At 44.8% G+C, this 24,115-nt stretch overlaps 1 protein-coding gene across 1 annotated transcript; it reads right to left on the bottom strand.

Moving 5' to 3' along the window:
- Positions 1-17: 17 nt before the first annotated feature.
- On the bottom strand, positions 18-24,115 carry LOC109475496. Its single transcript, XM_019776127.1, is given in 44 exon segments — positions 18-984; positions 1,185-1,343; positions 1,715-1,855; positions 2,053-2,143; positions 2,457-2,539; positions 2,812-2,939; positions 3,150-3,298; positions 3,300-3,348; positions 3,706-3,836; positions 4,099-4,361; positions 4,712-4,783; positions 5,118-5,326; positions 5,657-5,862; positions 6,090-6,235; positions 6,396-6,517; positions 6,773-6,929; positions 7,261-7,404; positions 7,657-7,912; positions 8,082-8,209; positions 8,697-8,850; positions 9,372-9,539; positions 9,987-10,271; positions 10,451-10,635; positions 10,908-11,054; positions 11,224-11,323; positions 11,748-11,864; positions 12,326-12,458; positions 12,803-12,912; positions 13,333-13,493; positions 14,812-14,990; positions 15,172-15,293; positions 15,673-15,830; positions 17,719-17,955; positions 18,342-18,460; positions 18,859-18,999; positions 19,316-19,430; positions 19,755-19,814; positions 20,554-20,700; positions 21,227-21,391; positions 21,810-21,987; positions 22,310-22,397; positions 22,911-23,066; positions 23,069-23,089; positions 23,219-24,115. Coding segments are annotated over 44 exon segments (6,915 nt in total). The 5' UTR covers positions 23,793-24,115; the 3' UTR covers positions 18-723.

Raw genomic sequence — 24,115 nt, 5'->3', positions numbered from 1 at the left:
TGCCGGACCTGTACCTTTACCTAAGCAAGGTTGGCCAGTCATTTGTATATTATATATACGCATGTGACCAACGTTCTTCTCAATGGTAAACTATTGTTATCTTTGTAGTAGGGTTTGTCGATGATACTGATTTTTGCTAAAACAAGAGTATTTACAAGTTGTCCCAATTTTCCAGTAGTTAATTGTCAAAAATGTCATCTTCCAGATGCAATTTACATATCTTTATGATTAGTCCAAAATTTTGTCCACTTGTGTCTTATTTTGTTCACACGGACTGGTACGAGAACAACATTTGGAAACAACACTTGGATGAACCGTGTCATCAGACTTAGCAGTAGAGAGGACGGAGTTCACAAACATTTTGTCTGTCAAGTTATGTATTCAATACAGTCTGCCATACTCGTGTGAAGCATATGTTATAGCATTTCTCTATTATCAAAACTGAGGGAGAATTCGACACAGAGTTGACAAAAAGCTATAGGAGTGTAATAAAAGCCGGATTATACATGTAGGGTGCTAAACAGTGAGGCTACACATTGGATTGTTTGAGATAGGCTAACCTGGGTTCCGAACTGTATACTTATGATACAATGAAGGAGATATAATATAATCAAGACGAAAAACGTGTCATCCGTGAACATCAATTGAACAAAACGCTGAGTCAAATACATTAGCATGGCAATTTTTGGTCAGAATATTATATGAACAGATACGCTATGGTATCTAGATCCCTAGTGCCTGGTCTAAGACCCGTTTAGCTTGCACTCCTGGTGACCGAGGTCTGTTGATCAGTGCACTGCCGGAGTTTCCCGGTTTCAGGCCAGTACCGGAGCCGGATGTACTAGACTTCCGTGCGGACAGGGAGCTAGAGCGACGCTCCTTATCTTTGAGACGTGGAGCACCCAGGTGTCCGAACATGATGACGGAGCGCTGTTCGATCTCGTATTTTACCTTTGGGTAGTCTTCTAATAGTTCCATGAGATCCTAGAATGTAAAGTTGAAGCATAGTCAAGACAAGAAGGCTGCTGCCCTAGATTCATAGTCTTAAATATTCTAGGATGGGGTAATGTACTAATAACCGATAGAAAAGGCGGATCGAAATGTTTTCTCAGTATTTGTCGGTCATAATCATTCGTCAACAGACAACAACAGCTCTTCATGAAGCCATGTCAGTTTGTTCTTACCCTTCTGTTAAGAGCGAAGATGTCCGTGTGCTTCTTCGCGCGAACAGATCTTCGGCGCGGCAGGCTGTAGGTAAGACTCATCTCACCGAAGACTTTCCCCTCGCTCATCACGGCCTCCACAGCAAAGTCACCATCAGGCTTGGTATATCCGCTTTCAACCTGGGCAGATATTGGTGGTTAACACATCACTTGATTACAACATACTAGTAGCAGCTGAAATGATGTCTCACTTAAATATTTGGAAATGTCACTTTTATGAAAAAAAAACAGCTTTACGGCTCGGTCACATTCGCCGTATGTTGTCGTACGATTTTGATCTCGTAAGAATTTCAAGGCAGGCTGTTACAGAACCAACCATCCTCATATATCTTTACTTTGTATTAACACGGCACATCATTTGCACAACACATGCACGACTATCCCCTGTTTGTGATAGCATGGCCGGACCAGCCCCCAGTTGAACAGCGTTTGTCCCCTCCACAGCGAATAGAAAACACAAACTAAAGACTGTATATCAGGCTGATACTGACCTCCCCTCGAAAGATAATGTACATCTCAGCTCCCATGTCTCCTCGGTGCAGTACGTAGTTCCCAGGTAAGAAGAAGAGAAGCCTCAGCCGGGTAGACAGGCTCTTCAGGAAGCTTTCTGGTAATCCATGTAAAAGTGGGGACTGTCGGTGTATAGAGTAGAAAGCAATGTTTTTATTCACGACGAAGTCATACTGTTTCCACACTGCTGCCACCAAATTCAAAGGTACTTTTTCAACGCGTGGGAATAATACATTCATTAGAGTACAAGATCAGATGATTCAATTTACCGAACGGTAATTAAACAATAGTTCCATGTTTAAACATATATAAAACGTACTCTGTCTAAATATGTCTTTGTCATGCTGTAGGATATGTCCTCCTGGAGACATCTTGGAGCTTCGAGGAACAGCGTTGATACGTCCACTCCCCTGAGAAAACGATATACGATCATGGGTTTAAGTACTGTACTGTAAATGCACACATTCCAGACGCACGTACGACCCGTATCTCGTTAGTAATACCTACATGGAGAATAGACCATTCCTAACAATCCACCAATGGTATCATGGCAATAAGCGGTTCGACCAATGAGAGCTCGAGAGTGGCTGCATTTCCGGCAAACATTTTATGTTTATCACTTTGGTGCATTTTGCATTTTGGCGGAGTTGGTTGGGTCTGTTGGGATCGAGTAAGTACACAGTTATAACTAGAACACACGTGACTACTGGAAATCGGACGCACCTGTTCCGTAGCCAGATGTAGTCATAGTACTGAACCACCTTCTGACGGAGGTCCTGGGGAACGTCCTGATCCTTCATGTGTTCCTGTGTACAAAAGCAGAGCACCTTAACTTGTTAAAGTACGGCAAATCACGAGAAGAGACTACTAGTATCAACAAGGGCAGTCCTTATTTCTTGGTGGTCGGTCAGGAACTTTTCATTCATCATGGCCATTTCGATTCACCTGCCAGTATAGTAGGTAGATACTTGTACGACATTCTTATGTATTGTTTTCATTTCAGTAAACATGTATACATGCCACGGATCAATTCATTTCGTAGTGCATGTACTGAATATATCCATTTGCCGGGACATACCTTTGTAGCCTTCAAGTTTTCTTCAAAGGAGACTTTGAAAGCTTCGGCATTGGACAAGGTTGACGCGATGTTGCCGAGAACAAACCCAAACATCAGCTTGCCAAACACCATCACCACGGCGGAGAAAACTGTTGAAATATCGGCTGTCAGCGATGTGAATCTGAGAGTGAGTCTAACACTGAGCTATTGCCGTAAGCGACACAGTCCCCGGCCGAATCCCCATCCCGTAATCGTGGTCAACATCAATGCAGACAGTTAAAAGATTTTAGATGTAGTTGCCAATTGTGTAGTCTTTTCGTTGACGTTGTGTACACAAATAATTGATTCAAATCACATACTCATCTCTACTGGAGTAAATGCGTGGATGTCTCCGTAGCCAGTTGATGTCATTGTAGCAACTGTCCAATACACCGTGGACACGTAGGCATATATGGCCGGCGGTGTTTCAGCTGGACCGCCCTCCCCATGAGGATCCTCCTCCTCCTCCTTCTTCCTCCTCTCCGTGATGTTCCTCTTCTTCACCACCAGCATGCATCTCTGTAAAGTACAAAAGGATACATTGTAGCGAATGCCTTTACATATTCCTTCACACGGGCGACAGCGTTCATCAGAGACGTCAGAGGGCGAAATATTATAATGTTATATATAGAATGGTTTATTATGACGTAAATCACCTATATCACAACAGTCGCAGCCCAAAGGCTGAATTGATGAAATGATATTACAGGAATTGACAGCAAAAACATTATATACACAAGCTAAAATCAATAGCATATATATACATGTATAACGTTATCCAATTCGACTTGGACAGGGTCTATGTGATAAAACTCGGTCGAAGGGGGTGGGACATTTAGCAACAAACGGATATGAAGAAAAATGACCAGAACTTACGCATGTCGTAGACCCAAGTGTTCTTCTGACATTTTCCCAGGGGGCAAGCGGTGACGTACCAGAAACAGGACAGCAGGTGAATAACGAGCAGAACCTCCACACAGGACTGGTACAGTCGAGCCATCAAGGCGCTGCGTGATTGACAGGTGAGGAACCAATCAAAAGGAGTCATGGTCTTTGTGCTCTAAGTAATAATGTAGGTAACACTGCAGATGCTTTCCAAATTTACACGAAGTCATTTCATTATTCCATTTTGACGAATGGCTTGGCAAGGGATGCAATAGTGATGATCAGGTGATTGGTTCTGTTTACAGTAATAATATATATATAATAATATTTATGGCTATCATCATCTCGAGGAACTGATTCGAACCTAACCCATAAAAAACCTACTTGACCCGGAGGTCTGTGCTCAGCTCGGTGAAGTACTGCATCCCGCGGATACCACGCAGGAGATGCCAGAGGCGCAGGAAAGATAGGACAATCATCCGCTTATGGGCGGGAGCGGCAAGGGCGAATATATCCACCGGAAGGGCTGCAATGGCGTCCACCAAAAAGCCGTTTCTATCGTAAAAGTAGTGGTTGAAGATCTGGTCGTAATCGGTCTCCATATTGCCATGCTCGTCCATGTAACTGATGTGGAACTTCAGCCAGATCTGGAAAACAGGTTGTGTTTCCCTTTTAGCGCAAAAATCAACTCATCAACTGATCCCTCCACACGATTAACTTGCCACGCTATACATGCACCTGATATAAATAACTACAACTGCAATGACTTACGTCATGTGTATCACGTCATCGTGCATCTACGTAGGAAGCGAACGGTTCATAGCCATACTGTGACTGGAAAGTGTAGAATTGCCAAACAGACAGGTAAGATGATGGAGTCCGCTAATAGAGACTAGTTGTGTTATTCGATTCACACACAAAAACGCCATCTAAAGCTAAATGAAAATATCCTCCAGCTCTACTATGCAATGTCTTAATCTCTCTAATAAGTATATACCTCAATGTAGAAGAAGGCGTCACACAGGTAGGTCAGCATGATGCTCACCCAGTCGTGACTTTGAAACCCTGCCTGTAACGAAATGTCAAAACTTCAGACCCAAAACACCTGCTCCATGTGAAAATCCAGAGTAGTGCGAAATTAAAACATAGGAAATGAACTGATTAACGTTTTGTTAAATATGGGTTTATTCAAAAAGGTAGTATATAAAAAGTTCTTTATTCACAACTAATTGAATTTACAAGCTTACACATCGGTGACCCTCTATTTCCTCAATGCAATATTGACTAGCACCGCACTGCTGCCAGGTGTCACTGCATGCTGTAGACTGTGGTGTTATGGGTGTGGTAAGCAATGGTGGGTACTAATATTTTCACATATATGTACATAGGGCTGTACGTCTTACCTCCCAAGACAGTAGCCAAAGGGAAACGACGAGCATAAAGGCATTCAGATGCCAGTAGAGCCTTGCCCCGATACCCTGACCGTCGATCACGAAACGGTTCCAGCGACGGAGTCTGCCCCAAATGCACATGAATGGGCGCAGGAAGATTGGCTTTGAGACAGACACCGTCACCTCGTATTCCATCGGTTCTATGTCAACGGCGACATCTCCTAGGCAGTGAAACAAATACCCTGTTGGTAGACTTGTTGTGTTGGTACAATACATTGGTCCAATGATACAGCGAAGGCTTTGAATTCGAGTTCGACAAGACACAAGAGTTTACTTTGATAGGGCATCGAATTTCTTCACAATTTTTCACAGGACATCGAATTTATACAAAGCCGGGACACACGAACGTACAACTTGATTTTTTTTATATCAAGCGGGTACTCGGACACCATGTCGGACTTTTATTATTATGTCTTGATCACATGCGCCAGTCTCATAAAGTACACATGTAAGTAAAACCACTCGCTTTCTGGGATAAAGATTATGTTTACCTGTCTTATCCGTGGGGTAACCTTGTCCATCGCTCTGGTAGTTCTTCGCATCTTGCTCACTGTAATCCCACGATTCTTCCTTGCCGGTTTCTTGCCTGATTAATTCTGTGCGCTTGATGATCTGGGTATGGAGCGAAGGGTAGTGGCGCAACACGTCCAGAAGATCGTCTCTTGTCAGGATGTACAGGTCGCAGTTAGATTTAGCCCTAAGTTTGGAAATGAGCAACAGGTTCTTGATTTGTCCACTTGCAAACAGCAGGCACAATGTAATTTCGATGTAGGCTGCTAGGGGTTGTTTCTGAGTAGTTGATGATCTGAGTTTGGAGCGAAGGGTAGTCTGGAAGTACTGAAATCTCCGTATTTTATCACGGTAGTAGAGTTTGAAAAGTCTATGGATATCGTTTACCTGGATGTTTAATCTTATTCAACGTACCTGACAGTGAATTCCCAGGGTTCATTCAGGGCGACATGCATGTGACCGAAGAAACTGCCGGGACCAGCTGTGCACACGGCTCGCCCGGTGGAGTCATCCTCATCCTGAGCTACTCTCTCCACCTCTCCGCGGTGTACGAAGAACATCTGTCAAAGATAAACAAATGTAGACTACTGTATAGTCATCATCTAAGCCATCAAGTTGCAGAAATATGACACCACCGATCTACAAGAGGTGTAAGGTTAAGGTAAGTTGGAACAGGAAGAAGAAGGATAGAAAAATTAGCGCCAATTAAATCACGCCCACCTCGGTTGGGATGTCGTTCTTCCGGACAATCGGCTCGCCCTCTAGTATAAACGTTGGTCTGAAGTATAGCGACACCATCTTCTCGAAACCGACGTCCATTCCGTGAAAGATCGGAACTTTGTCTGCAAGTCAAGGCGTCGAGAATGATTAATCATCAGTTTGGAATTGAACGGTATACGTCTGTCAGCAGTCAATTCTACCAGCGCTGAATTTACCGTCATTCCCATCTGTGGTTACACCCCCAGTCACTCTAATGTTTTTAAACAACTACGGACATATACCCGAACAAACAGAGGCTCCAAATACAAAACCTCCGTACATGGATGTGAGAAGACACCAGAGTAAGTAAGGAGCCTGCACGGAAAATTGATACAAACCGATGATCCTCTGATATAGCGTAAATGTCACGTCAGCCTCTAGAGCAAACGGTAGATCCTGGAACATGGTAGCGGCCGTAATTCCACGCGTTCGAATCCACATGTACTCGTAGTGCTGGTCAACGCGTTGCTGAAGACGTTCATCCACACCATAGCACTGGGATGAAAAAAAATCGGATTATATCTGCGATATGGAAAAAATAGCATAAATTTTCAGAGAATAAACACCAGTTTGAGTACCAAGAAGATGCCAAACATTGACCGTATGACGGAGGTTGAAACATGGCCCGATCCCACAGTACCGCCTACCTCCTAGAAAGAATAGCAAAGACTTGACGGACATGTGTAAGCTAGCGGGCGAATACTACTGGGGATGGCACCCAGGCTACGCTCTCTCCGCGCTCTGGCCAATTCAGAGCGCCGTGAGAGCGCCACTAAGTAGAATGGGGGCCTAACGGATACGATAAAGTTGTGACTCGTGAGTTTACCTTCAAGAAGGCAAAGATAATCCTTAGTCTCTCCTGGTAGCGGGCGCGCTGAGCTGCCGCATTGGCTAAGCTGGCCGCTACGCTGGCGATGACATAGCCATAAAACACAATCCCAACGATCTGCAGCAGGCCCATCACCACCATCTGCCCAAAAGGAGACAATTTGTATATGTTATCTGTGGATAATCTGCTATCTTTTTCTTTGGCTCAAAATGCGATTCATCTTTGGCAAATTACAATCTCAGCAGAGCAAACGGTCTGATGTTTTTTTTTTTGCCTAATGTCTTCTCTGATGGATTGTAAACAACATTGCTGGGGCATGAAATGAAAAGCGGTGTGAGACAGAAATGTGGAATTAGAACCGACAGCAGTATTTTGCTGAGCTCAGCTACCAACCTCATAATCCTTGTCTAAACTGGCGTGCAGGTCTCCATAGCCGACGTTGAGTGCCGTGGCGCAGGCCCAGTACATACTACTGGCGTACATTTTGCCAGTGTCCTCGGATGTAAAGTCGTGTTCGTCTACCAACGAACGAGCGATCCAGTTCCCCTCCACACAAGGTGTCGACAGGAAGGGAGGACAGCCCATCACCCAGACGGCACACGTGGTCCAGTGTGTGAAGATAAGTGAGTACAAGAGGAACTTCCCCTCTCTAGCAAGCGGAAAACAAGTGGGTGTATTTACTACATTGTCCAAAACAAATAGCAGTGGTTAGTTTTTGGAAACAGGCAAGTAAGATATTCTGTTGTTCGTTGTTTCATTGTTTGTCGTTTGCCACAACAAATTCAAGGTCACAAGTTTATTCATTAAAAGTGATATACCTGATTAGACCAGTTTCCTTCTCCACGTTTGACTCCAAGTAGTCAAAGGCCAGAATTAGGTTGTAGGCTATCAGGACACGGTTCAACCTCAAAATGCCTAATATTGCCATAAAGTCTGCATAGTCCCACTGTGAACGATATATTAACATATTGTCATGAATCACGACGATCCAGCATTCCACACGAAGAAACGGTATGATAGAAAATCCAAGTAAAGATGAGAGTGACTGTACGTAATGTTGGTATCATGTAACAAACGTGGCTAGTCTAACAAATGAATACTAGTATGGTTTTGATTTAAGCCAGGTTGATATTCCAAAACTACGTCTGACAATCAATCTGCTCAACACGACCAAAATTGTGCGTAAGTGAAAATGGTAATGGTCTTGATGTCAGCAACTATTTTTTTCATTAATATGGACAAAGATGCAACGACAATGTGTGGTGACGTTATAAAACTTATTTTGACGCCAGGCACCACCAGTTGAAATAAAAGCCACAAGAACACAAAAATGAAACAAATGGGCAAGATGTCAGCAAATTCATCATAGGAAGTTTTTTAAAAAGTCTGGTGAAGACTTGAGAATTAAGTTGGTATAGGGAACATTTGCGTACGTGGGTGATGAATTTAAAGACCAGCAGGTCAATCGGGAAACTGGCGATGATGTCCATGAGAAAGGTGGTCTTGATGTAATGCCTGGCAGTCTCCAGAGGATGTGTCACCATCACGTGGTCGTCATTGTAGAAGGCTGCGTGCAACTTGAGGTAACTTGACGATGGCAAAATAGAAAAGGAAGAACTTTATTGCACGACACTTGTAGCAGGAACAATGTATGGCAACTTGTACATATGAGGAAGTTGCATTGTTGCTAATATCTAATAATTATGAGAGAAGTCTGCTTTTATAAATAACTGTGAAGGCACTCTTATTATGCTAATACTCATAATAATAATAACCCATAAACAAATATAATCCATCATTGAAGCTTTCGTGTCGTTTCTTAAAAAATAGTTTTGCTTTCTTTGATTGGCCAGAATGTGCAAAAGTGAAACAAAACTTGGTCTAGCGCTAGCCATCCAACTCTGCTCTACAAGAGGTAAAATCTGTCTTTCTCTTACTGTCCTATTGTAGGCCATGATATGCAGCAAATTACTAGTAAGTAGTATTCATTGTTGCTACCTCCGTCAAAAGGTAGAAATTGCAAAATATTTTCAAATTGACGGACATATGCAGCCAACCTCTTATTGGTTGGTCTGCTGCTAATTGCAATGGACAGTCCGAGGACTTACATGTCCACAAAGTTGCAGACGTCCAGGCCGATGTTGAAGCCGAATAAAGCCCAAGACTCGCGCAGAAAGGCGGCTTGCAGGGGGTAGGTGAAGGTGGAGACGGCTGCCATGACCTGGCGCATGGCTATCCATACCCGAAACCACGTCCCGGAGGTCATGTAGGTACGTCTGAAAAGGGCATTAAATGTTTTTTATATTCCAACATTTCATGACTAGACATGGCGACAGCACACTCAAACTACATCAACTTATATGCCGCCACCAACGCAGAAGACGAATACAGGACAACATTGATTACAGGGCATTGCATTAATTTACAATGCCAGATAAGTCAGTGTCATCTTCAATTTTAATCAGCCGCGAGGGAGGAAGTGTAACGAAGATTAGAAACGGGATGTTGTTGAAAAGAGTAGGGGTCCCTGCCAACTTGTGTGAGTGGATAAACCAGTACGGTCTTATGCAGACTTTGCAAAACTACTGCGTTGCAAACAAACATAACTGAAACTTCATATCAAGAGATAACATTTAAACAATCAATATTAAAGACTGTCAACAGTAGAGGAATGTAGGACATAGCTTAAGTCGATCGAGGATAGACGAAGGGAAAGTTCTTACTTCATTAGCACCTTGGACAGGATGCGGACCGGTTTACTTGCCCGGCGGAATGGTTCCAAGTACTCTTGGTCTTTCTCCGGCGCATCTGGGTGGGTCTTGAACACACGTGCCGACTTCTTGCGTTGAAGATTTGGGAGGAAGAGCATGTCCAGTTGCTTGCCGTCGGCCATGGACGCGATCTGGCTGTAGGCCCTGATCCGTGCCTTGGGTGGGCCCTTTTCCCTCGGCTTACTCTGCCGTAGTGCTTCGTGGAAGTCGTCCATTTTCGACAGGTCGTGAAATTGCCTTGAAAAGATTGACTACCGTTTAACCTATCATTCAACGTACAATGAGCAGAATTCCGTGGGAGCCTGCCAATTGGAAAACACAAAAAGTACTAGTAGTGTTATAATATGGAACCCGGCGTAACAGTTACGTTTCACCGTGAATCATGATTTCTTATCTATAACTCATCTTTTACATACTTTTCAACGATTGGATACAGGGACAGCACATCATCCAAGTCATCTCTGGTCAAGATGATCATCTCGACATATGTCTTAGACCTGATCGTGTCCGGTTGTTGATCACCGAAGAGCAGCGACAGGTGTCCGAAGTACTGACCAGGGCCCATCAGACCTATGGTTTCGGCCAGGTCATCCGTCAGTATCTGTGTTTTGATAGAGGAAATAGTTATTTCAACAAGACGAACGATCGGGGTGGCACAGCTTGGGGATTATTACTGTTTATCAGTTAGCATTCCATTTGCTCCGGTGACTGTCCCCTAAACAATTTGTTGTTCAATTCTTGGAACGTTATACTATCACATAATTTTGCATCGCACCATGACAATAAGAATAGCATTACATAGGCGGCGATTAAAGCCTTAGTTCTGTGGAATTGAAACCATGCTCACAAGACACAATGTCACAAGACTGATACCTCACAGTGCCCCTTCCGAATCATGTGTAGGTCCCGGGTGATGTCTCCAGAATACACAATCACGTCACCAGGTGCATACAGCACAGCGCGTGTGCGAACTGCCAACTCTCGCAGAAAGTGAGGATCTGTCTGTTGAAATAGTGGGACCTGGGGGAAATGTCATACTTTTTAAAGATGTTAAAGCAGCATATGATCCACTGCGAGCCAAGTTACAACTTTAACAACACATTTACTAAGTAGTACGTTATAAGGCGGGGGTGGGACTAGCTATGCCAGCGGCCCATAGTTTGCATTCATGGTTAAGGAAATGCTTCACCTGTTCCAAGACTTCTCTCGCCTCTTCGAATGCGACGTCCTGTTGTAACGCGAGCGGCATGTCGTGCATGAGACCCATGGACCCTGCCACGCTCTCGCCTCTGGAACAGACAAATCCTGACTGTCCATCACAATTCAATTAACAGTTCAGCCAATGATAAAATGACAATTGGCATTTCGACCAATGAGAGAGTGACGTCGACTGCATGTCACGTCAAATATTTATGCAAATATTTTGCTTTCTCTGTGTTTTAGTGCTGGTGGGTGTGTCTGGTCGTGGGATCAGTCTATTGAAGACGCCAAGCTGGCTTAACCGGTGAGAAAGAAATACGACTCAATGCAGTTAAGATCTACACATACTAATCCGTTATTTAGGAATTATGCTGTTAAACGACAAACAAATAAGAGACAGCACAAAGTCGCATGCACAAGCTACCGAAAATATAATTTTTCAGTGACAACTGTAAGAAGGCAGGAGGCAGCCTAACTTTCCGCCTATACCACAGAACTAAAACCTTCATGTACCTGAGCTTTCGCCACATCAGAACCATGTAGTTGACGACGCGACGCCGTAAGTTCGGACATATCCCATGGTCCTTCATGAATTGTCTTACTGCTGTCAGCCTTCCCTGGTACTCAACCCTGTAGCCGAAACAAAGTACCCCTTGGTATAGCGACATGATGTGTGCTGTTTTGTATCTTCCCAAATCGTAAATTGACGTTAGGATTTCTTCTACTCCGACCACAGTCACTCCATAATGCTGCGGGTTTTTTTCACTTCGGCCTATGTGACTTCATTTTCTTCTCTGTTGCCTTTACATGATACATTTTTGGAACCCACAACGGATCATATATGGTTGTCTGATCACACTTCTAACAGCCCTTCCACTGGAAAGGCCTCTAGAAGCTTGAAGTCAGGATATAATTGGGAACATCCTAATCTTGTTGATTTATGCGTGTTAGGATATGGACCAATTATTGTCAGGTCTGTCTGTTACCATGTACCAGTTGCTACTCTGTCGACTTAGAGGTGTATGGCCACAAGCTCTCGTGGAGGAGTCCCAATCAACCCCTGACAGATTGCGTGACGTAGGCTAACTTACCTGGCAGCATCCGTGTTCGCCAATGTAGCCGCCAGCGTGCTGACACAGTATCCACACAGCAGCAGTCCTACCACCATCACCACCATGGACAGGACACGGCCGGTGGTAGTGGTCGGTACGATGTCTCCGTAACCTTAGGCGGCAAAATAATCTGTAGTTAGAGTTGCTGACTGAAGGCTCTGGCTGCTCTGCACCTGGAAAAGGCACTAAATGCCTATTTATTTTCGCTTGGCTCAGATGAAAATGAATACGTTTGGACCTAGCTTTGGTTAAGGAGTTTTCTCTATCATGGGGCGTAAAGTAGAGGGGGCAAAGCCGGAGTTCCCGTGTTTGAGGACAGTCACACCTCGAGCACGTTAAAGGGGTCCATCCCGGCGTGAGTAGTCCAAACTTTACAGTCTGCTCCTGTAGTCCAAACCAAGGTGATTTACCGATTATGCAAAACAAACAAACAAACAAACAAACAAACAAACAAACCTGTGCTTGTCATTGTTGCTGTAGTGAAGTAGAAGCTAACCCAGTAATGATGCATAGACATTCCCTTGACTGCAAGACCTTGGCTGTCCACCCAACTGCCTTCCACACACCTACAGAGACACGCAAACCAATAACAAGTCACATGCCAGCTACAACACATAACATATGTAGGGGAGAACTAAAACCGCATTGGGGGCCACGAAGCGCTTAGAAAGTGATTAGTGCTGATTGTAAAACAGATTGATTAACAGATAGGTCGAATAATAGTGGATTACTGTCCAAGAAATAACGCTTTCCTTTTTCTGCACGTTGCCTGTACTCTGGAGTACGTACACCACCCCCTATCGTACAGTTGTCGTACTATTTCGATGTCGTAGGCTGTGACAGAGCCAACCGCCGACATGGATCTAAGACAGCATTTTCCATGACAACTTTGTACGACACATGTGTAACTCTTCCAAAAATGCACTCATTTTGCGATCGTACGACTATCGTACGACTGATGTGACCGAGGACTCCACGGTACGAACCATTCCTCCGGGTCAGTGCTGAATCCCGGACAGGACTGGGCATACAGCAGGCAGGAACACCAGTGCGTGAACAGGATGATGTAGGTGAATAACTTGATGGACCGCGTCAGCAGGATGCCCATGTGCAGTGACTCTTCTATCTTGTTGAAGAACTTCGGGATCTGAAGATCGGCAGTTTAATGCTCGGTAAGGTTTGTGGTGGGATGTAATGGATTATTTACTTCTATTGCATAGCATAGCGCGCTAGCGTGAAACCTAACAAAATGATGTTAACATGTAATGAGTAATCAACCTCTACGATTCCAATATATGATAAAGAGTAAGTGAATGAATTGGTTAAGATAAGAGCAAATGTCGGGCCTTTTTTTTAAACCCCTGTAAACATTGTAGCCGGCTCCGGACCTTCCCTAGACCATGGTTGGGAGCTAGTCGTAAGCAAGGTCATCTGTGGTTGGAAACTGGTCGGCCAGGTTGCCTACGTATCTTTGAGTCTGACATAGTCTGGACTAGCCTGGGTACCATCCCCAGTAGTATATTCGCAAACTCTATAACTGGGTCTGGACTTGCACACATATGTAGCGTCTGGAGTCTAAATATTCGTTCAGATTTTGAACGAGCGCGCTGATTGGTCCTACTCGTCTAAGCCCTTTTTTGGGTGTGTACATATTAGGTAAGGGCTGTTCGGATGTCCGAACGGCGACGTTAGCGTCCGTTCGAACGTCCGAACGCCTTATCATCAACATGTCCGACGGCGAACCGAACGCTAAAGCGCACATGATATAGCCGTAGTCAGTCTTTCCGCGATAAATCATCAACATGGCTGACGCACAAGCCGCTCAGCTCACGGAGGTTGATGTTGACCTCGCAATCACGTCCGTTTTGGACGATTTAGACGGAATATCGTCGCTCAAAAATGAGCAAAAAGATGCATTGAATAATTTCGTTCGTGATGTTTTGGGCGTCCTACCGGTAAAAAAAAGAACGCACCGAGAAAAGGAACACTCGCGCGAAGATCTGCGTTTACAAAACAACAAACATCACTTGAATAATGCAGGTGCGCCATTGGCCGTCGCCTCTGAGGCTCAGCCAATCAAATGAAGCCCCGCTGCTCGGGCTAGCTCATTACGTGACGTCATGACCAATCGTTTTATATGTGTGCAAGTCCAGACCCAGTTATAGAGTTTGCGAATATACTACTGGGGATGGTACCCAGGCTAAGTCTGGACTATACATATTGAACATTTGAAAAATAAGAGACGGGAAAATCATAGTCTGGTTGGAAGCGACCAGAGGAGCGAACTGGAGCTAGTCTACTCCTAACCAAGGGACGACCTTGATTAAGTAGTGGACGGGAGAAAAGTCGTAAGAAGGCCCTCGATCAATACGTGACAGGGACTCAGAGTCAGGCCGTTTGCCCATAGCTAAATTGTCGACGACAATGTACTCGTACATGTAGAAGGGGGTGATGTTAAGCCTGACCTGATAGAACTTGATGAGTCTGTTTAGCTTGAGACAGGCGACTAGTCCAAGCCGGACTGTACCACGGTGATGTGATGCCAAGGCGAAGAGCTCGAGCGGCAGGATACTACACAGGTCCATTACGAAACACCAGCTCCGGACATAATGCGTCCTGATACATTCCCAATCTGTCAGAATTCCTGCGGAAAATATGAAGAAGACACCATGTGGTATAAACTTCTCACCGGCGAGCACCTGAAATGTTAACATCACGTCATGCACACGACCTACGAGATTAAACAGTTTGTTCGACATCGACTCCTAGTGTAACAGTTGAAAGTACTTGTCATCTGGAGAGAAGGTAGTGCTTCGTGATCTCACCGTTCGGTGTGAAGATTCCAGTTCTCAGTCTGATGAACAAATCCAGCACCAGCGGCACGTCCATCAAGTACGAGACGATGAACCCTGAAGTGCCCAAGCCCCAGACGACATTGGGGCCTGCCCTGCGAACAAGTTACGTAAACACATCGTCTATTGTCTAATCATCACATCGGGATCGATGGCGGGTACAATCGACACACAGTCAAGACAACAAATCTGCAATTTCATACCTCCGTGAAATATTTTTTTCCGTGAATTTCTTGCTGTCTGACATTTGTGGTCTGTGGTTAGGGAATCCCCCACCCACGTGCTGTAACTAAGCTGTATGAACACACACAAACAGAAACAATACACACTTAATAAACCTTACCCCCTTACGTACATACGTAGCGTAGCAACTGCTCCTGCGGGTTTGACATTTAAGCATCGTTTAAAAACACTGTTAACAACAGCAGCACTCTGTGTTTCGTCTGTTGTATTTGAACTGACAACATCAGATACCTGGTGACATAGAAGGCGGCGAAGTAACTATGGCTTAGGCAGACTGCAAAGGTCATGATGATGATGAAGATTTCCCAGAAGCGGCAGAAAATGGACGTTGGATCGAGCACGTGAGACGCCAGCCAGTCAACCACGGCAATGTACTTCAATCTGCACCACTGTATGGACAAAGCACAAAAATAAAGAACTAATGGCAGTATAGTTTTATGGGAAAACATAGACAAGGACATAGCTAACTCCGACAGTCAAATGGCCTCAGCTTCATTGAGGAAATATGTACGCCACGGACTAGTGTATTATCTGAAAGTTATGGTGGCCATTCAACAGTGATGAAGAACGTAAAACAGTACATAGGTTCATTTACGACCACCTAACAGCGATAACGTTAACGTTTTCAAGTAAATGAAAAATTAAGTGGCATGGTCACGTGTCACAGTCAACGGGACTAGCCAAAACTATAATCCAAGCAACAGTCCGGGGAGGCAACGGAAACATGGGAGGATAATATGAGAGAATTCGAATGACAGACACGGCACTAAGTGACAGAAAAGCGAGAAGGGTGGAGAAAAATGGTGATTATCATATCTTCTGTGGTGGCCCTTCGTTCAAATGTTAGGGGCTAATGCTTAGGTCACATTTGAAACGGCGCCCGTTCGGCATGTCCTCGGCGTAGACGCCGGCCGGCGTCATGACGCCGAGCGTGCGCCGTACTGTCAGGGTCACAATTATGATCCTTTACGGCTCCCTGTCGGGGCCTGCTTGTGCTCCGGCCGGCGACTCTCATTAATATTCATAAACTTTTGCGGCCGGTTTCTGTCAGGGACCCGTCCGGTGCCCGGTCAGTCGCCCGTCTTGACCCGTGCGGCGTGTGGTAGGGTGCCGACCGGCTCTTACAGTTCGGCCGGGCAGCTGTCATGTCCCTGGCGGGTTCCTGGCGGGATCCCGACGGGCTCCTCTCGTGTTTTTGAGCAGGTACATATATAAACGCTGCACTGCCTGCTACCGTTCACTTCAAGTAAAGAGTACACGTCAAGTAAAGAGTAGACTGAAGTTGGCGATGCAGCGTTCAGTGCAACCTGCAAACAACTTACAAGCCCGTCTGAGATTGAGATTGGTGACAACCTACATGTAGGTCTTCTGGCATTGGTAGCTGAAGAAGAGAGGCAGGCAGAACTGGTGCGTCGCAAAAGTAACCGAGGGCCTACTTTCGAAAGTACTTCAACAGTGACGCAGGAAGTACTTCAGCAGTGACGCAGGAAGTGTGCCGTGGCAACTCCTTGCTATTGGGCAATAAAACTGAATATCGTTACTTCTGTTGAAATTTGGACTGGAAATAAATGCCAATAACTTCTGATTCCATTTTATTACGAAGGCATATGATGTAACAAGAGATAATGTCAGACACATTCTATTCCTGTTATGATCTGTTTTATGAAGTTGGCAAGAGAGCCGTGCCGGCTGTTTTCCCTTGCCCTTCGACATTCTGACACACAAATACAAGGTGTAACACACACAAGTACACGATGTAACACACACGTGGTGAACTGTGCGACGTAGTCTGAGGCAGGAGTTTATATATGCTCCCTATAACCCCCTTTTCCTGACCATCTGATGCACTGATCAGCACATGTGACGTCATAATCTTAGGCAGGTGCCTGTTCGGCCGCCCGACGGGTCCCGGGCAGTGAGGTTACGGCGTATGTCGCCGAACGGGGCCCGAAGTGTTTTTAACTCTGAGTTAAAATCGATTCGGCGACCACGCGGGGCCAAAAATAGGCCGGCAGCCGTCGGGAAGCCCGCCGGTCTCCGTCCAGGTCCCGTTCGGTAGTGCCAAAAAACACGCCGAACACGCGCCGAGCGGGCCCCTTTCTTGAATTGTGACCTAAGCATAAGGGATAGACGTTATGAGATGTAACAATCATCTCTGTTTAATTCATGTATTTACAATACTAAAACTTATTGGGGACGGATTTCAATGGCATACAAATATCCAAACCCTCAATGACAAACCTAGTAAGTAGTATTGATGTAAATGTGTGAACTCACGGCGCATGTTTCTCCCTCTTCCACTAGCGGCCCGAAGTTTGCATTAAGAAGCTCCACTGATTGGCTGAGCATGATGGACTTCCTTGGCCCACTACCCCGTGCGCGTGAGTCCGTGCTGAGACGACTTCCCAAGTGAGCAGACATCTTTGATTCCCCCAGGCTGTCCTCAATAGCCATCCCAGCTGTTGAGGAGCCAGTCATGTAGTCGCTTTCTAACTGTTCGCCATGACCAGGGGCCTGTATGGGGGATACTTATCAACGCTCTATGCTAGATTCAGGAAAAGAGCGTCTACGCATTACGTTAGATTCAGCAGGCGCCCATAACGCTACATACGTAAAGTGCACCGAGTATGCTCTGCGTTAGATCTGAGCGGCCTTTGAGCTGCGAATAACAAACATGCAATTGAAACGGCAGATGACGATGTACGACTTGTCACCCTCGGCCCACGATTGGCGGTTGAAAATTATTTTAAGATAGTCGTACATGTATCGTAAAATTCAGCTATTACCGAAAATACTGCCTTAGATCTTCGCCGGTATTTTTTTACAGCCTAGCTAGCTTATAAAATGGGCACGACGTCAAAATTCTACAACGCCTTACACGGGATGCTGCTATTACTGACCATGATGGAATCTCGGTGACCAGTCATTGGGTCCATAGATGGCTTCCTCTTGTCAAAGGTGGACCATCGTCTGAGGGCAGAGGCCCTGCGGTTGGACACTGGAGATTTTTCAAGTTGGGCTAAAAGTACAAGAGAACGCTAAAATTTAAGTCGAGATACTTTTTATCTTACGTTATGCTATTAGGGGAAATCGAATTCAATCGTCACGGGATGGAAAGAAGTGTTCTCCAAATAATGGTTAAGGTTCCCTTGGTTGTGATTTGCGCGTTTGAAAATATAATTATAAAACAAGTCCACTTTATATTGACGGTAAGTACTGCATAGCAAACCTTACGAAACACATATACTATATGCACAAAACAACGATCCATGGGGAAGGGCGATACCGACTTTACCCCTTTGCAAAAGTCCCTGAGCGATTGGGACAGATAGCTGAAGAAAACAGTCAGTCAAAACGTCCGATGAGTTCAACTTTTGATTTTTTCACAACGATCCATGAACATTATCGCCATACTACCATTTGCGTCATCTGGAGCTCCTGTTGGGGTCAGATGTCCGAACATGCCGTCTGAGCTCGTCCCCACATCCACCAGCCCAGCAAGGGGGGAGTCGGGCGAGTTGAAGCGCTGTTGAGCCATCTCGTGAAGGCGCTTCATCACTGAAAGACATGGGCAGAAAACCATGACAGCTTAAACTTGAAACAGTGCATGCACCACTATGGACAGTAGGGATATGTGCCCTCTCAAAAGGTCGTTGTGATAAAAGGGATATATCCTTTTGCTATCATTGACAAGACACATTGGTGCCAAAATGTTAGAAAAAATGTTTGACAAATATGCTTTAAGATTTCTAGCTTCTCGAATCTTTGACTGACTACTTATAATGAAAAGAAATTGACAGGACAAACATATGAAACACATTTTTAGTGGAGAAGATTTTACAGATCCAACGAAAATGATAAAAGTTCCCCCTACCTTCAGGGTAGTGATTGAGAATGATGTGAAGGTCTTTTTTCTCCAGTACCATCAGGTCACAGTGAGTGGCGGCGCGAATGGTGGCTGTGCGAGGGACGTTGAATATCAAGCTAAGCTGTAGAAGATGGGATCACAGGATTTGATAGGGAACAAGTCCTTTGTAGTGTTCCCCTTTCGTACGAACACAATTAAGAAATTACAGGGCATGAGTCACGTAGTTTACACAATAACAGTTTATTCAAACCTTCAATTTTGTACCAACGTTTACCAACATTTATGCATTTGTACATTCCAGTAAACTGGAGTCCAGCCTTGCTTACTTGAGTCCGCTCACCAAGATAGTTGTAGGGGAAGTGGATCTTGGGAAGCGGACTAAAGCTAACAAGGCTGGACTCTAGGCTAACATTCCACCAAGAACTGGGTACATCCCCACACCTACCTCACCGAATACCTTTCCATGTTTGAAGGAAGCAATGGGCGTGTCCTCTTCGGAAATCACCTGGAATAAATGCAAGCACAGTAGCGTCATTCCAAGGTAAGTATAGAAGCACATACATTGTACAGCATACACCTCCCAGAACCATCTATATTTGATAACTACACTACATGGAGATTCACTTTCCACAGAAATTAGCAATTATACCTTGTGTCATACAAAACTGCTCTCCCTAGGTGTTGTGTACTTATTGTATTGCATTTGCAGTAGACAGCTATACATGACAGATAGCCTAGACCTAACTATACTGCTACTTTTACAAAGTAAAACGAAACAACGTATTCACGTATATACCTAAGCTTCTAAGTTAGTTAAGATATATTAGCTGTATGATACGCCTTATAACGGTAGCAAACAGGTAAGAGCCGAAACAAAGTACCCCTTGGTATAGCGACATGATGTGTGCTGTTTTGTATCTTCCCAAATCGTAAATTGACGTTAGGATTTCTTCTACTACGACCACAGTCACTCCACAATGCTGCGTTTTTTCACTTCGGCCTATGTGACTTCATTTTCTTCCCTGTATCATATATGGTTGTCTGATCACACTTCTAACAGCCCTTCCACTGGAAAGGCCTCTAGAAGCTTGAAGTCAGGATATAATTGGGAACATCCTAATCTTGTTGATTTATGCGTGTTAGGATATGGACCAATTATTGTCAGGCCTGTCTGTTACCATGTACCATGTAGCAAACAGGTAAGAGCAGGGCTGTCATTAACTTAGGCTGTAAACCAGCTTCACCTCAATTTCCCCTCTGTGTACAAAACACATCTGGCTTGCCGAGTCTCCCCGGACAGCGATCACTTGACTGGGCAGGCACAGGGTCGGCTTCAGAACCAGAGTGAGCATGCGCAAGAAGCCCACGTTGTGATGGGCAAAGAACTGAGTCTGGAAGATGGCAAGAGGAGTAGATTTCCAGTTAGTCATTGAAATGAATTGAAGGGGAGAGAGAGGGGAAGTGAGATAGAGACGGTGCCATTTTTGTTACAGTGGTGTTGTTTTTCTCTATACATAAGTAGTTTCGTCATTTTAATGACCCGGTTAATGCTGAGGTCACATTTCCAAACCGGAGCCCGGTCGGGCTGTTTGGATTAACGAAAAATCAACAATCTTCATCACGAATATACGTAAATAGTTCCATTATTGATTCTTCCAACTTTCCTTCGTTTTCTTTTATACCACATTTTTCGTCCCATAGGCCTGCCCGGCCGGGCCCCGGTTTGGAAATGTGACCTCAGCATAAGTAACATTGACTTTCAGGAATCATTCCAGGTTTCGCCACACCCTACCGACACACCAAGTATGAAACCGATCCATCCAGCCGTTCTTGAGTTATTTTGTTGACTAACAGACAGAATCACGCAACTGAAAATATAACCCCCATGATATGTCATGGAGGTAATAACCATCTTGCCTTGTCTAAGATGCCCTTATTAGTCTGGAAGGAGATCTCGGCGCGGAAAGTGAAGGGAAGGATGTCGAAGATTCCCTCGCTCTGGACGCCTCTCTTCCGAATCCAGAAGTAGTTGTAGTAATTCATAATCTGACGCTGCTGTGTCTCGGGGATGTCCTCTTCAATCTTAAATCAAACAGAATGGAGCAACAGAGAATTTAAAGTAGATTCATATTCTATAGCTTGGAACAGTGCACCGTTGTCATGTTAGGGCACAGACGGTGCTTACAAGTTTACTTGTACTCGTACGTTATGTCTCGTTTAAGCGCTATTTAGCCCGCGTTACGCAATCTCCTTAGCTGATTAGGCCTCCTAGTAAGCTCCTTTGTAAGGGCCTGGCCAGGGGAAGGAATGCATGGTAGAAGCATGACGTTGTCGGGGTAAGTGTGATCGGTCTATTGGCAAATGCTTGTCCGTGCTCTCTCTGTGGGCAGCGTACGAGTATCATTTATATGGCAACCGTTGATGCAGCCATTCATGAAAGAATTCATTCGAGTTCCGAGTGTAGACTCGCAATATGTGAAAATGTTCGTGTAACACATACCAGATATTGTTTGATGGTGTCCAGGCGATGTGTGAACCGAGCACGCTGGGAGTCCATATTTGTCAGCATTGAGGTCATGCCGCCGAGAATCATGCCGAAGAACACGGCCACTCCTGCCAGCATAGCTGCGATAGAGTACGCCTTTTCACTCAACTCTTTGGCGTGAACATCACCGTATCTGCCAGAAAATGAAGAGATCGAAACAGCCCATTACTTTTCATTGTTTCTTCAATTTTCTCTCCTCGAAATGATTCATATTTAGGAACTATTTCTTAACGATAGACTAAACAAAAATAATTTCACTATGCATTAAGAGGCTGCAACACGATGCTAGTATGACGTGTGCCTCTTTGGCCTTCCATTGATTAATTACTGTTGTGAGTCAAACCTACAACTACACGACACGATTCAGACCCTATTTCCAGGCTGTTTTATCAATAAAATTCGTTGGGCGATCAGCCATGAGTGTAAAATGGATGCCACACATAGCCGGTACCTACCCTGTAGATGTGGACGTCGCCGTGGCCCAATAGACGGAAATTACATATTCGTAGGCGGTATTGTTGTTCGGGAAGACCAGCTCCGCACCTGTGCCAAAAATAGACAATACAATGTACATTTCTCCGTGGCAAAGGCACCGAAACAATAATGACTTTGATTTGATGCAGACCGAGAATGGATCCATCACATGGGTTGGAATTTAGTCGTGAGCAAAGTTTTCTGTGGTTCGGAATTGGTAAAGTTACCTAAACGTCTTTAAAAAAGCCGTTTGCAGCAGCAGCCGATTATAAATTTTGAAAATTATTTTCTGCTTAAATGTGATCAGAGGAGCGAGTTGGAGCTAGAATCTGAGAATGGCTTCCAGACTACTCCCAACCATGATAGTACCGACCTTGGTTGGGGAATGGTCGGGACCAAGGTCGGGGGGGAAGTTCTGAATGCGTGACATGGGCTTACAGATGGTTCTCAGATGCGCACTGCGCCAAGGCTGGATACGTTTGTCACGTCACACCTACGAGTCTACGACCTAGCTGCATAAAATAACGGCTAGTCAAAAGTTCACTAGTCAAACGGGCCCTTTATCTACACAATAGTACATACGGTCAGTCGACTCTGTCCATCCTTGGTGGGCGCACTCTGGCTCGATGCCCCAGTGTTTGCCCGTGCATCCCAGCGCGAACCACCCGCATGCCATCACGTGCAGACACAGCCAGGACACCGCCGTGTACTTCAAGGTGCGAACGTACACCGTGTTCACCCGAGCTCCATCTCCAACATGTCTGTAGGAAGAGAAACATGAAAGACGTTTGTGATAGACGATCTGTCGGATTTGTTTAAGTTGAATAACAACAATTAGAGATTGCAAAAAGGAAAGAAAAGTAAAGAAACTCACTAGCATTGTGACTTACCAAAGAAAGTCTGGACTCTATACATCCTCAGAAGACGATTTAGTTGAAACATTGTCATCGTTCTCCAAAAAGACTGCCCTGGAACTGCGAAGGCAATCAGTTCTATCGGCAGAAGGGAAAGCAGGTCGATAACAAACGTCCGTCTGATGTACCGCCGTCTGATGAGCTTAAGATCGGTCACTGGAACGCCGTAGTCAAAGTACACGTAGAAAAACTGTAGTACGATGTCCACCAGGTACAAAGCGTCGAAGAGGTACATGAGAATCCACAGCTCTTTGTGGCTTGAGTCGAACGCTACTTTGAAAGTGATAATGCAAGCCGTTGCCACGCATGTTATTGCGACGATCGATTCCCAAACCCGGGACGCGTTTGTCATAGGGTAAATGTAAGTCCTCAGTAGCTTTCTCTTCTCCTCCGGGCGGTCATTTGGATGGGCCGGATTGGTTCCAGATAGGGTCGGTAGTCGACCCCCATCCTGGTCGGTCCGGCCCTGCGCCATTTTCAACAAATGGAGCTCTACATTTGAACAAGCGTTCGAATGTTCGATGCGTTCGAAACCGTGTTCTAGAATCATAACGTAATTTCTTACGCACACATTCGAACCATTTATACGTAAATAGACGTAACGAAAGAGAGTTGTGAGTAAGGCACCTTTAGCTATATTGATACCTTGATTCTCATGACTTTATTGATGAAGATATCAATAACTATGGTTAACAGAACTGTCTGAATGCATATGGCACAGCTTGTCAGTCATCGTCACCAAAGGTTTCAAACTTCAGCACAAAATCTATGGTAAAAGTAATGCCGAAACCAGCAAATAAATGCATGCATCCCTGTCTAACTACAAGAAATACTACGTATTTTTTACGTACGCGGTAAAACCCATATTCGCGT

Source organism: Branchiostoma belcheri, unplaced genomic scaffold, assembly GCF_001625305.1.
Source record: "Branchiostoma belcheri isolate BF01 breed outbred unplaced genomic scaffold, Haploidv18h27 scaffold34, whole genome shotgun sequence".
NCBI lineage: Eukaryota > Metazoa > Chordata > Leptocardii > Amphioxiformes > Branchiostomatidae > Branchiostoma > Branchiostoma belcheri.
Note: the sequence above shows the minus strand (reverse complement) of the source record. Positions and strands in the feature narration are given on the sequence as shown.